At 37.0% G+C, this 13,788-nt stretch overlaps 1 protein-coding gene across 4 annotated transcripts in view; it reads right to left on the reverse strand.

Moving 5' to 3' along the window:
• Nucleotides 1-714: 714 nt before the first annotated feature.
• The window catches only part of LOC111568352 (A disintegrin and metalloproteinase with thrombospondin motifs 7), a 168,430-nt gene continuing 155,356 nt past the window's right edge, over nt 715-13,788 (reverse strand). For all 4 annotated transcript variants that reach the window (XM_055011116.1, XM_055011119.1, XM_055011120.1 and 1 more), the window contains one exon: nt 715-2,376. In XM_055011116.1, coding sequence (XP_054867091.1) covers nt 2,222-2,376 — 155 coding nt within the window. In that variant the 3' untranslated portion in view covers nt 715-2,221. The remainder of the gene's footprint in view (nt 2,377-13,788) is intronic.

Here is a 13,788-nt window from a genome sequence, read left to right on the forward strand (position 1 = left end):
AATTATTAAGGGTCTGCATCAAGCAAACAAAACTACTAAGGAGATGAAACAACTAAAACCAGGTTAAGAACCGTCCAACTCATCATTAACCCTCATGTCGTCCTCTGGGTCAAATTGACCCGTTTTAAAGTTTGAAAATGTGGAAAAATATATATTTTCACAGTGAAACTTCTGACATCCACATTTTCAACATTTTTGGGAAATCTTTGAACATTTTTTGGTGGAAAAAGAAAATATTAGAAATTTTACTGATATATATGGAATCACTTTAAATATTTTTAGGATTTTTTTGGAAGATTTTTAGGAGTTTTTTGAAAATATTTATAAGAATTTTCTTGCCAAATTTGGGGGATTTTTTACAATAAAACTTTTAAGGGAAACTTTTAAGGAATTATTGGAATTTTCTTCCTGACGGTTTTGCAAATTTTCAGAAATTTGGGGAATTTTGGGATTTTTTTCAGACAGGGAAACAATATTTTTTGGTGCCTGTAAATGAGGACAACAGGAGGGTTAAAGCATGAAAAAGTCATCCTGAGGTTGAGTTTTTAAACAGCTTGTGGAGCTTATGGTTGTAATTTCAGATGTAAAATCGAAGAAAACAGACTAAAAATGAGAACCTGTCAGTGATTCAGAAAACACGGAGACTTCAGCACTAAATCCACCCGTTACTGTAAACTGCATCAGTGCAATGCAAGCGTCTGTAACACCAGGAAATGAAGGAGAATTACAGTTTATTTCAATCTGCTGTGTTTCACATCAATGGACGGCACTTTGCACTTGCTTTGTAAAGATTTGGGTAATGAAGAAGTCACAAGAATCAGCAAACATCAGCAATCTCTCTGCAGCTTTCAAAGAGACTAGAGATTCACAAATCATTTTAAAAGTTTGCTCTCAAGTCTGATCGACTGTAAAAACAGAAATGAGCTGGTAGTTTTACCAACTGCATCAGGGATTACTGTCAGCTGGTCCGTCTGTGTCAGAGCATACGAGATATCAGGTACAGAAAATTAAGTATTACTGGTCATAATCAATTCTACGTCATCATGCGTTGAGCTGAGCGTTTTTTCTTCCAGTTGATTTTGAGGAGACGAAACAACATGTCGATGTTTATCAGAATTAGTAAAACTATGAATTTAAAATCATTTCCTGACCATGACTAGTTGTAGTAAAACACTAGATTGTTCATGGTTCTTTTGTCATTTTGTGTAATATTTTGTCCCATTTTTGTCATTTGTCTCATTTGTTTCTCATTTCTGTTGTTTTGTGTCTCATTTCTGTAATATTTTGTCTGGTATTAGGTCTTTTTTTGTCTAATTTTTGTTGTTTTGATCATAAAGTGAAATAATATATTGTTCATTTCCAGATTTCTGTGATTAAATATGTATAGTTCTAATAAATACTGCAAACCGCACCGAGCTAAAATAACTTCCTCATAATAGTCCATTGGGTAATCAGACAAAGCATTTAGCTGCTCAGTTTGCAGAAAATCAGCCTCACACATGGAAATAAAAGTGTGATCGAGTCAAGTTGACTTGGATAGGGAAGGAGGTGACTAATTTCTGGGTTTAATTTGGTCAGATGTGAAAATTATTCATGTAAAAAGCAGCCTTTTTTTTTTTTTTTTAAAGCTGCAGGGCACTAGCTCACACTTTTGGCCCAATATACACCATTTTGACTCGTTAGCTTAAATCTCTACAAAGCAGGTAGAAAATTTAAAGTTAGTGTGACCCATAGAGCTGCAGCACAGACATTAGATCAGAAATACAGCAGGCTGAAATAAAGTAGAATTATCTGTAAGGAGGCAGGACTTAGCAAACGGTCAGTTATTTATACATCACATGAATCATTTATGCACCACGGACTTTCTGCTTCATTAAGCTGCTTTAACCTGGACAATTTTTTCTGCTATCAAATCAAAAAGCATTGTACCAACCATAGAGGTTAATGAGTGGTTTGTCTACATGTGTTATAAAACATGACTAAGCAGGCTACGGAACCTTCTACAAAGAAATCTGGAGTCATAAAACTAGTCAAACTGTGTAGTATAAAAGTGCAAACAAATATTTACAATCTCACTGCTCTGCTTTTTGATCATTACGTTCCCAGATAACTTCAGTTCTGCTCAAACATGCAGAGGAGAACTGGAGGAAACCAGGAGAGGCTCAGACTTGAAATGATGATGTATGTCATCAGTCAGTGTTCCTGTTGGTGATGTGAGAGCTTATTTAGCTGCACCTCGGTGAGGAGACGTGCCGCTGGAGCGCTGGCTGCAGGTTCTGCAGCACTGCGACTGGACGTTGGGCAGGAGGCAGCGGCCGAGCCAGCGCAGGGTCTGACAGAACCGGAACGAGAGGCGATCGCGAACACAGACGGCTCCTGTGAAGGCGACAGAGAAGCAGAGGTTAGACAGACGTCACTCAGCTCACACCAGGATTTATTTCAGGATGAATCACAGGCAGGACGGCAGCAGCTCAGATAGAACACCAACAGATTCAACACAACCAGCCGCTGAGAATTCACCTCCAGCTGTAGCTGCTAACAACCAGCTGGTTGGTTTTCTGGGAAATATTTCATATATTTTTATTCAAAGTAAAAATAAATATCTTTTTTATTTTCATTATGATCATGTCTTTACAAATTCCATCATTATTTATTATGGAAGCAATCACTTATTATTAAAAAATGACTGGATATCACTAAAATGTCAACAAAATAACCGTCTGAATTTAAAACCAACCACCTTCTAATGAGCTAAACAATAATAAAATGAGCTGATTCAGAAATAGTTTGGATTGTGTTCTTTTATTAAGCTGAGATAATCATGACAGATATTTCTTTTTTGGCAATATATCACAGTTTGTATGGAAAATAACAAATTAAACCCCATTCCACTAAGTTCCTCGTTACAAAAACACCTCTCCAGGAAGTGTGTTAATTCCAGATCACATGACCTGCTCCATATGATGTCATTTCCTCCTGAAGAAAAGACTGGCCAGACTCCAAGGCTTTCTGACTTTTTTAATAGAAAGTAGTCAACAGGTTTACTACAATATCTGTAGAAATAAATTCTATACTAACATTTATTAGAATCTTTCTCTAAAATACCATGTGGTGTTTGGTTATAAGTGGTCATGTTGGTTTTAGGCCTGAAAACAGCAAAAATGTCAACTATGATACTAAAAGTCCTGCAGTTATAGACTGATCCTTGTGCATTCTTTTGTAATTACAGACAAGTCAACAAGCAACATATAAACAGAATCAGCAGCACACATCTCAAGAGGAAAAAAACAGATAAAAATCAGTCTAAACTGATTAATAATTAGCGATTGTTGATTTTCTTTTTTTAATTTGCAGTTATGCGCTGCGAAATATAGTTTGACTTTCATTAAAAATTCCATACAGATGCGATGATGAGAAAATAGGAACTGTTTGGGAAAGAAATGTGGAGATAAACTCAGCAAATAGCACCAAAAATGCTTTTTCTGGAATAAAACAGGGTTCTGGTTCCTGGAAAAACTCTCTTCTGTGTTTTATCTGCTGTTAAATCAGTTCTATACAGTATTGTTCATACACCTCCGTAGGGAGACGTGTGGAGTGGAAATATATTCATGAGAATTAATCTTTAATTTCTTCCCCTGGTGACAAAGCGAGCCACATATAGATGTTTAAATTCTGTAAATAAAGTAAGTGAAGGCCGTTATGTTAGAAGCACAGTATCTGCTCCTACACACTGATGTGAACCGCAGGGCTTTAAGTTAAAAAACAGCAGGATGGAGTGTTTTAAACAGCTGCTAACACAAACACAGCCGTTTAATGAAAGAACAACTCTGAAAAATGACCCTTCTGCACCTTTACATGCAAATACTGTCAGCAGGTTCATTTAAAACCATAGCTATTATTGAAATGATTTCTTTCAAAAGCATATACCTAATTACCGATAGCGATAAGAGTATATTTAAATGGTGAGCTCACATGATTAAATTATAGAATGAAACAAATCTCTGTATATAAATAAACCATTTTGGTCACTGGCAATCTGAAGAAGTTCTAATCTGACAGCAGGCAAAAAAAAAGGGGAAAAAAAAGCCCTTTTCTCTGCAAACTTCAGAGCTTAAGTTGAAAGTCATGAGAGAAATGTGAACAGATTAGTATTTATTAATCCAAGCTTACTGTGAAACTTTTATTCACGACTTAGTGTCACTATTCATCCAGAATTCCCTCCATCATCTGACATAAAACGCTGACATAGAAACACAGATTAATAACTTTCACCATCTGAAGGCATCTGTCGCAGAGCTGCAACCCATGATTATTTTCATGGTCAATTTATGTGTTGATTATTTTCTGAATTAACCAAGAAAATTAATTTTTTTATTTATTTATTTCTTTTTTTAAATTCCAAAAAAAATCCTAAAAATATCTAAAGTGATTCGATATATATCAGTAAAACTTCTAATATTTTCTTAAGAACATTCACATAAAAATCTACCAAAATCCAGCGAATTTCGCAGGATTTTGGTTGATTTTTTTTGTGAATGTTCTTAAGGAACATTTTTAACATTTCTTTTTTCCACCAAAAAATGTTCAAAGATTTCCCAAAAATGTAGAAAATGTGGACATCAGAAGTTTCACTGTGAAAATTTTTTTTTTTTTTCCAGATTTTCAAACTTTAAAACGGGTCAATTTGACCTGCAGGACGAGACGAGGGTTAATAAGTGAACTGATGAATCATTGCTGCTCTTTCAACACATCCAGCTTAAACTGACTACTGAGCTGTCAGATCAGCTTTATTCACGTGACTTTAGAGAGCATTTCTACTCCAGGATGGTGGAATTTGCCTGTAATTTCCAAACTGTTCACATGTAAACTCCTGTTACCAACTGTTGAAGTGTTTTCAGACAGATTTAAAAAGTGAAACTATCTTTGAAATCGTAATTAGCTCCAAGTCTGACCCTCCAGAAGCTCCTCATTAGGAACATCTCCAGTATGAAGTTGTTTTTTTTCCTCGGAGGCAGACGATCACTAAGAGCAGCACCAGATCCTTGTCTCCTGCAGGACTCAATCTCCACTTTTTAAAAATATATTCCACACTTTAGCTCAGAATGTTTCGATCCAACTACAGAGAAAGAGTGAACGCTGTGATTTAATGTGTTTGGAAAAAGCAGCTGATGGACCTTCTGCCACTTCCACACTCTGAATGAGGAGGAAAACGATAGAACTCCAAAACGCGCTCAGTAATGTATCCGTCCATCAGAAAACACTCTATCTGCTGAATGCACTTCTAAAAAAATCACAGCACTGAACGGAAGCGTGAAATGGAAAAAGCAGGCCAGACAGTGATCTGTGCAGGGCTGCTGTTTGAATCATTCCACTGCGTTCACTTCATCCACTCATCGTTTAGGAAAACACCTCAGGGGAAGAGGCCAGGTAGTTTACCACCTGTCCTCCCGTTGCAGAAAAACCAGCCTATGCCTTCCTGCTGGACTCAGTCTGGGTAAAGTAACAGCTAACGGCTTTAACAGGATGACAGGTCAGCAAGAAACCTCCTGAAAACTGTTTAGTCCAGGGATAGCTGCTCACTATCAGAGGGAAACACTTTCCCAGAGTGCTGCAAACCCTCCAGATCCAGACGAATCTTCTATTCCAAGGCGTTTAGTACGGCCTGAATATGCAGCACGACATTATCTTTATCAGAGAAGATTATTTAAATGTTCCTGTATGTAAATTAGGTGACTACAGGGTGAGGTTTAGGTCAATAGTCTAATACAGTAACCTACATTCTGAGGTAAAACTGTGGCTGGACTTTAATGTGATATCCTGTATTTATATCCTGATGCCACTTTAACATGAACTAACTGTAGGTATCTGGAAATTACAATTTATTCTTTAAAAAGGCTGAACACTGCTGTAAACTGCAGAAATATACGTTGAACAACTAAAGTTCTTTAATATTTATGATATAAAACTGAGGTCTACCAACTGTGTTTGACATCTAAAAATGTATATTTCACTACATCGCCTAAAGCAATAAAGGATGCAGGAGAAGGAAAGTTCTGTTTTATAGTTTGGGAGCATTTATTCAAATGTTTAATGTTTTGTAGTGGATTAAAATATATTTTAGGAACCAGAGAAAATTATTCAGAGCCAACCTCTCTCAGGTATCAGTTAATAATATTCATAAAATCAAGCTGCTGCTAGAAACAGCACTTTGTTCCGTTCACACTGTCAATCTTTACAATAATTTTGTTATTTTTGTTTTTAGCTCCAAAAAAGTCGTCAGATTTGACCATTTTTAACCGTATTGTGGAAGAACGGAACACTACAGCTAGAATTTGACTTTTACAGTCATTTAGTTCTATTAGACAAATGCAAATGAACAAACTGTGTGTTTTTAAATTAAAGGTTTCATTGATTGACAAACGTGTTGTTTCAGGTAGAATTTGGTGCTTTAAATCCGCCTCGCTTGACAACAAACTCCCGAGTTACTTTTGACTCCTGCAGTCTGGAAACACGCTTTAAAAAAAAAAAAAAAATCTTTATTGTATCTGGTAAGCTCAGATGAACCTCCCTTCATGTTCCAGACATCAGTTGATCTGTTGAACATGGCCTCTACCTGCTTCTATAGAAAGTACTTCTCAAAGCGTCAGTGTGCAGAGTGTCCAGTGTCACTCCTGCATCTGTGGCGCCGCTAACAAACGGATCCAGCAGGACTTCTGCAGCAACACGCCTTTCCTGTTTCAACCATCTGAGAATCAACCGAGTGGCCAAACCTCTCCAGTCCGGATGTTTCTTTTCATTTTTTCCCGAAGGTTATGTGAGGTTTATACATAATCATAACTTAAATAGAATAAATTAGGCCAGAATAAAGAGCCAACGATTGAGCCAAAATACATGGAATTACAACGAGCCAAACTCACTGTACTGGCTCCAAAGACAGTCTAATAAAAGAAGGACCTTCATGCTGAGTGTAGGTCATGTGTTCACTTGATTTTAAAATGTTTTTCCCCACTGACTTCCTGAGAAAACATGCAAACTGAAATTAGAACACACTGAATCACTCAGAGCAGATAACGGCCTGGACAGTTTCTTTTTTTAACCCTCCTGTTGTCTTCATTTATGGGCACCAAAAAATATTATTTACTTGTCTCAAAAAAAATCCAAAAATTCAGCAAAAAAATTCAAGAATTCCTTAAAAGTTTCCCTTCAAAGTTTTATTTTTAAAAAAATTCCCCAAATTTGGCAAGAAAATTCTTATTCTTATATTTTCAAAAAATGAGTAAAAATCTTCCAAAAAAATACTAAAAATATCTAAAGTGATTCCACATATATCAGTAAAACTTCTGATATTTTCTTAAGAGCATTCACATAAAATCAACCAAAATCCAGCAAATTTTGCTGGATTTTGGTTGATTTTTATGTGAATGCTCTTAAGAAACATTTTTAACATTTCTCTTTTTCCACCAAAAAATGTTCAAAGATTTCCCAAAAATGTTGAAAATGTGGACATCAGCAGTTTCATGGTGAAAATATTTTTTTTTCCCCACATTTTCAAACTTTAAAACGGGTCAATTTGACCCGCAGGACGACACGAGAGTTAAATCATTGCAACCCTGAAAGTAACACAAACAGTAGATTTTATTCCAGCTGCAGTCTGTCATGTAAGGACAGTCCTACATGTGTGCATAGTTCAGCATGTACAGATTTAACTATTCAAATTATGCATGCAAGATGCACAAAATCCTTGAAGCGCGTCCTCTACCCTGAAGATGAATTACCACCATCAGACAAATCGTACAGACCTGCTTCCAGCTCCTTACTTCGCTCAGTTATCTTAACCCTGACAGTCCTGGTCACCATAATTAACCCATGAAATTTAAATACATAATGTAGACTATCTCCTGAAAAAGTGAATCTAGTGAAACAGCTTTGGTCTACAGACAACTCATGTTTGATGCCGAACAGAAAATGATAAAATAACTATTTTAAAAAGCAATAGGAGAAAAAAATAGAGAAATTGAAAGATTTCAGTTCTACATGATATCAAACCCTGAATGGTTTGACTGAACTTACAAGTTAGTTGTTTCGGAATAAAAGCGTGCACCAAGAGCAATTTAAGGCCAAACAGGCTGATTTCAGATATTTAAAGACAACAAAAAGCTGCAAGGAAACATTTTACTTTCAAAAACACATGAAACACAACCTTTTCCATGGTTCTAAAGAAATAATTGAACCACTTTCGGCTCAGCTGAAATGTGTTGCTGATGAACAACAACATTAAAATAAATGCAGAGAAAGACGAGTTGTTGGTGTTTTGGGTGAAAATGCGCTCTAGACTTCAAACCAAATACTCGGAGAAAATGATAGAATAATGGTTAAAATGGAAATAAACCATTTATTTTCCAGTGTATTCCATATAACAGACCGATCAACAGCCTTCTAGCACCACAGGAGAAGCAGTACAAGTGGTGCTTTAACAGCCTCTCATCCAAAGATCCAACAAAACAGAACCAAACTACATCCAAACTTGTCAGTGGTAGTAGCAAGAAAACGTGCTTTAACACCAGAAATATTTACAGAATAATTCAGAACATGAGGACATTCACCAGGAGGTGTTTTTTTTTTTTTTTTAACATTGGAGGGAAAAAATTTCCACACTAATGGAACTGAATATTAAAGTTTAGGTGACTTTTGTGGTTTTGTCATTGAAAGGAAAAGTCAGCGATTCAAATTCAGTCCATTTCTTGTTACAGTTTAATGAATATTTCCTCACAGGCTTCTTGTTTGTGTCTTTGGTCTTTGTCCAGAGCTCAACTAAGCTGCAAAAGCCGATCCATACGACACTATCAGCCCGTCCTGCACATTCAGGACCGCGTGCACAACAGGAGGATCGATATGGACGATAAATCTGGCTCATGCTAATGATGTAAATATGCTAAATAACCAGATATCAGCACGCTACACCTTTATCTGAACCCATTAATTACCTGCACAGAATGTAAAAACATCCATTTATCACATCCTGCAATGAGGAGGATTAATCATTAAAACTGGTTGATGATGTCTAAATGTTTTTCATCAAGAATACATCCACTGGCTCTCTGGGTTTATTTAAAGTTACATCAGTAGCTGGAAGGCTAAAAGAAGCTAAGATCAGTGACAAACCAAATCACAAACACTGAGAAAACAGCAAAACTGTCTTGAACCAGCATTCAGGTGCTGATAGTGTTTAGGGTCAAAATGTCAGTGTTGTAGAGAGAAGCTTTGGAGCTTAAATGACTAATCTGAAAGGAGAAAATATCAATTTACAACAAAATTACTGCAATGTGTGCCTAATTTAGATTTATACTAAGTTTTTATTCGACCAATAGACTTCTTCTGGTTAGAAACTCCATTAACAGGTGACAGAACACTACAAAATATTAATCTAGAGATGTTGACGATAAATTTATTTTTTTAAATGACATTTTTGCTAAAAATGCCACATCCAAAGTTATTTTTACACCTTCAAATTCTCACACAAAAAAAGCTGTTTCTTTACAGTTTTCTCTTGTCCTTTCTACCGTGTTTGAATACATGACAAAAACAGAACAGCTGAAGCAGAGGAGTTCTACTACGAAGCCAGTTCCACATAAGATAAGACATCATATTAAAACTGTTCATCACTCAATTTCCCATTTCAACACATTTTCTCACTCAGCGGCAGTTAAAGGGTATTCAGTCTAGGCTCTATATACCTACACAAATATACCATGAACTGTGCTTATCTTTGACCTGTTACACTCTATTAATTCTTTTACTGTATGACCCCCATATAAACCCTGATGGAGGAAACGTTGTCCCAGATCCATACGGGAACTATTATATTAAGTATGTTAAGTATATTAAGTATTATATTGCTGTACATTCTGACTTTCTTTGTGGAAGGTGGTTCAACAAAAACAGCTATTACAAAGGTGGTTTTCAACTGTCTTAGTCTACTCAGACTTTTTGTTTCTGACACATGAAAGAGGCATTTAAAGCTTCATTTGATGCTTCTTTTGAACAAAATGAAACGTTTGTGTGCAGCTGCTTCAGTCGACAGGTCACTTTAATGGAAATCAATCAGTCCAGGTCCATGCCATTCAGCGTATCCATCATTTCCCTCCATCTAATCCCATCTTTTCCTTTCTGTTTGTGGCTGTTGATGGCTCCATGTGTCTCCATGATGTCGGTCCGTCCATCATCTTCATTCTGTCGGCCTCTTCCTCTCTTCTCATTCATTTTTCCTTTTGTGACGATTTATTCCAGGGTCTCTTTCTTTACGATGTGTCCAAAAAATGTTGCTTGTCGTTTCCTAATTTTGTTCAGTAGCGTATAATTAGTGTTTAGTGTTTTTAAGACGTCTTCATTGGTTATTCTGTCTGTATCAGATGAAGCTGAATAGCTGTAAAACCACATCTCTGCTTCAGGGATTCTGTTTGGCATTTTATTATTCATGCTCCCAGATTCACATCCGTACATCAGAACTGGTAGGATGGAACAGCTGAGAGTCCTCATACGGATGCTAACTGCTATTTTCATAGTTGTCAGTATATTTTTAATTTTTGTAAATGCTGTTCCAGTCGTTTCTGCTCTACATGTGATATCTGTTTCACTCCTCCCATCTGATGTTGTCCATGAACCAGATATCTGAAACAATGAACCTGCTTCAGTGTTTCTGGGTCTAATTCTATGTTACAGGTTGGGATGATAGTTTTACTTCTGTTTTCTTGTTGTTTAAAGACAGACCCAGTTGTAGTCTCTCTGTATTAGTTATAGATACGATGGTTTGCAGGTTATCTTCACTGTTTGCTATCAGCACTGTGTCGTCTGCATAACGTTTGATATTTATGTTCTGACCTCTGATGGATTCTCCTGGTAAACCCTGTATTTTCCTCATGATGTTTTCACTGTAGTGGAGAACAGGTCAGGTGACACATCCCTGTCTGAGTCCTCGCTTTATTGGTTGTTCTTCACCAATTTCATTGTTTAATCTCCCTGCTGCACTTTGACAGAAAACAATGAGGAATATAAAATGTATGACGGTATAAAGTGCTGCTACTGCAAAGGACAGCAATGCTGCTAGAAAACTGCTTCCTAATGGATTTACTTTACTGATCAATACAACTGATTTTTTCCAACTAACAGCTGCACAATACAGTCATTAAACTTCATATATTTAATACAGGATTGATGTGCATTTAGGTCTGACACTGTCCCATAATGATCACTTGATTGAATATTTTCTGTAATAAATACCAGCAGAAATATCCGTGTTCTAATCTGGGTTCTATCAGCTGCAGTATCAGCAGAGAAAACGGACTTGGCAGCAAATCAGGACAAACATAAAACCATATTTATATGATTTCTGCATCACTAACTAAATACATGTGGGGTTTCCAACACAATGCATACAGTGTGTAATACTGTAACTAAATGGCTTCATTCAGTACTTTTAGTAATATTCACATCAAGGTGTTTATAGATAAAACATTTTCCTTCAGCTCAGAATCATCAGGAGACACTTTGTTTCAAGACGCTTCTTACATTTTAAAATTTAAATCTGAAACTCTGGTTAGCACCACAGCGTATGTTACCATGGTGATCCAGCCAGGTAAAAAGAGAGCCACCTTTGGCTCAACACACCTGCTAACCACTAATCTGGCTTCACAGAACAGCCTTCAGCACTACAGAGTTTATTGAGGACGTCTGGTTTCTGAGTGTGGCTCCTTACAAGACAGACATGCCTTTACAACCTTTGTGAAAAGAACACCATGCCTTATACTTACAAGAATGGAGAGGCCAATGAGCATCCAAGGACCGGCACCAAGGACATCCTGATCATTCTGAACAATTCTGGTACCATGCGAGCAGACACTGAACGAGGCCAGTGGACGAGACAGACTCACAAAAGCTCACATGAACCAAGAAGGTAATCAATTCTATGAATGGACGGAAGAAAATGAACACATGGCTTTCATTTGGAGAAAGAAAAGTCCTCAACCCCGAGAACACATCCACAAAGTCAAGCGTGATAGTGGGAATGTAATGCTTATTTTTTAGCAAAGTAAACTGCATCAAGAGAAAAAGGATGAGGTTAAGATTTAGAAGGAAAACTAAAGCAGAAAAACTTGGTGTTGCGGAGCCTTAAACCTTCCAACGAGACAATAATCTTAAAAAATACAGTCAAAGTGGTGGAAAAATGGTTAAAAACAACAATGTGAACAGATTGGAGTCTAGACCTGAATCGTACTCAGAATCTGTGGAGGAAACTGAACAACAGAGTGATGCCTTAAAGAAGCTTTAAAACCTCAAAGAACTGGAGATCGTTGCAAAAGAGGAGTGGAACGAAATACCAGTGGACACCTGCAGAAAGACTGGTAGCAATCACAGGAACTGGTAGACTGACCTGGTGGAAAAGAAGAAGCTTCACCATGGATTACTAGGGATATAAATAGTTCTGGAGAAGGCATTTTAAACTAAGATGGGAAAAAATGTGAAAAATCATCATTAACATCTTTAACAGAGTGATTTAGGTTCCCTTTTCACTCGATTACATCATCTCTACCAACTGGTCAAACAGGAATTCACGATAAATCACCATCTGACACGTGAATGAACTTTATTTAATATCGTTTTGTTCCTGATGAACGTGCAGCTGCTTTAAAAGCATGTGCACCGTCCATGTGAAGAACAACCTCGCATCAACTACATCTTATCCTCCTACTGATTCCAACTGTGGGTTCTAAGTAGAATATTAATGACCTGCAGCCTTGGTAATACGTGTGGCATTCGAAGAGGTAACAATATGTTGACCTTAACCAGCTGCACACATGGACTCACATGTTTTTGTGTCACACTGTGGATTAAAATCCATGTTCTTGCAGCTGCGAGACCACACTCCATAAGCAGATTAAAACAGAAAAGCAGCTTTGAACCTTACAGGTGGCCACAAAAGCAAGAAGACGCAGGAAAGCGCGGCTCTATTGTTGGTCAATGATTAGAGTGTACCGAGTCAGCCAATAGAAAAACATCAGGGAAAAGGTGGTGATGCATTGAAACGTGAGCAGATTTCATTAAATGTTGCCCAAATCAGGTTAGATAAAACTTCAGCCTTCTTCATCACATGAAAAACAACTTTAAATCTGCAGTCATGTGACAGAAACGCTTTAGACTGGATGTAATATTCAGATAAAATGAACGTGTAACTCCTCCGGTCTGATATAATGAAAGCCACACATCACACAGATGTCTTCAAAGGTTCATCTGCTCGTTGGTCAGCCGACACCGTGAAAACTATAAAAATAAACGACATGCAAACATTTCAGAAACACATAAAGTTTCACAAAAATGTCTCCAATTAGACGGATTCCAGAAAGTCTTTCCAGCTGGTTTCCTGTCGTTAGACGGGTCCCACGTGTTAGCTAGCTAACGCTGGATTAAACTGTCCATAAAACGCACTTCAACAAACAATGGCAACAAATATGAAACAAACAAAACTTAAAAATCACAATTACTGTGTCGCCTCTCAGACTGTGCAGAATAGTTTGGTTTTTTTTAGGTTGTGTCTTTTCCTCTCTGGTAATGTTGGCATTTTCCCTCTGCAGCCATACTGCATTACCCACAATCCCACACTGTGACCCTGAGCTAAACCATATATTATATCATATTCCATCAAATGAACATTCCAAAACAGCGTTAGACTTTAGGGCAAACATTTACCTTTAACATCTTATTCATTCTGCTTCCAATTAGTTTCAGTGATCATAG

This window comes from Amphiprion ocellaris, chromosome 1 (genome assembly GCF_022539595.1).
Source record: "Amphiprion ocellaris isolate individual 3 ecotype Okinawa chromosome 1, ASM2253959v1, whole genome shotgun sequence".
In the NCBI taxonomy this organism is placed as follows: Eukaryota; Metazoa; Chordata; class Actinopteri; family Pomacentridae; genus Amphiprion; species Amphiprion ocellaris.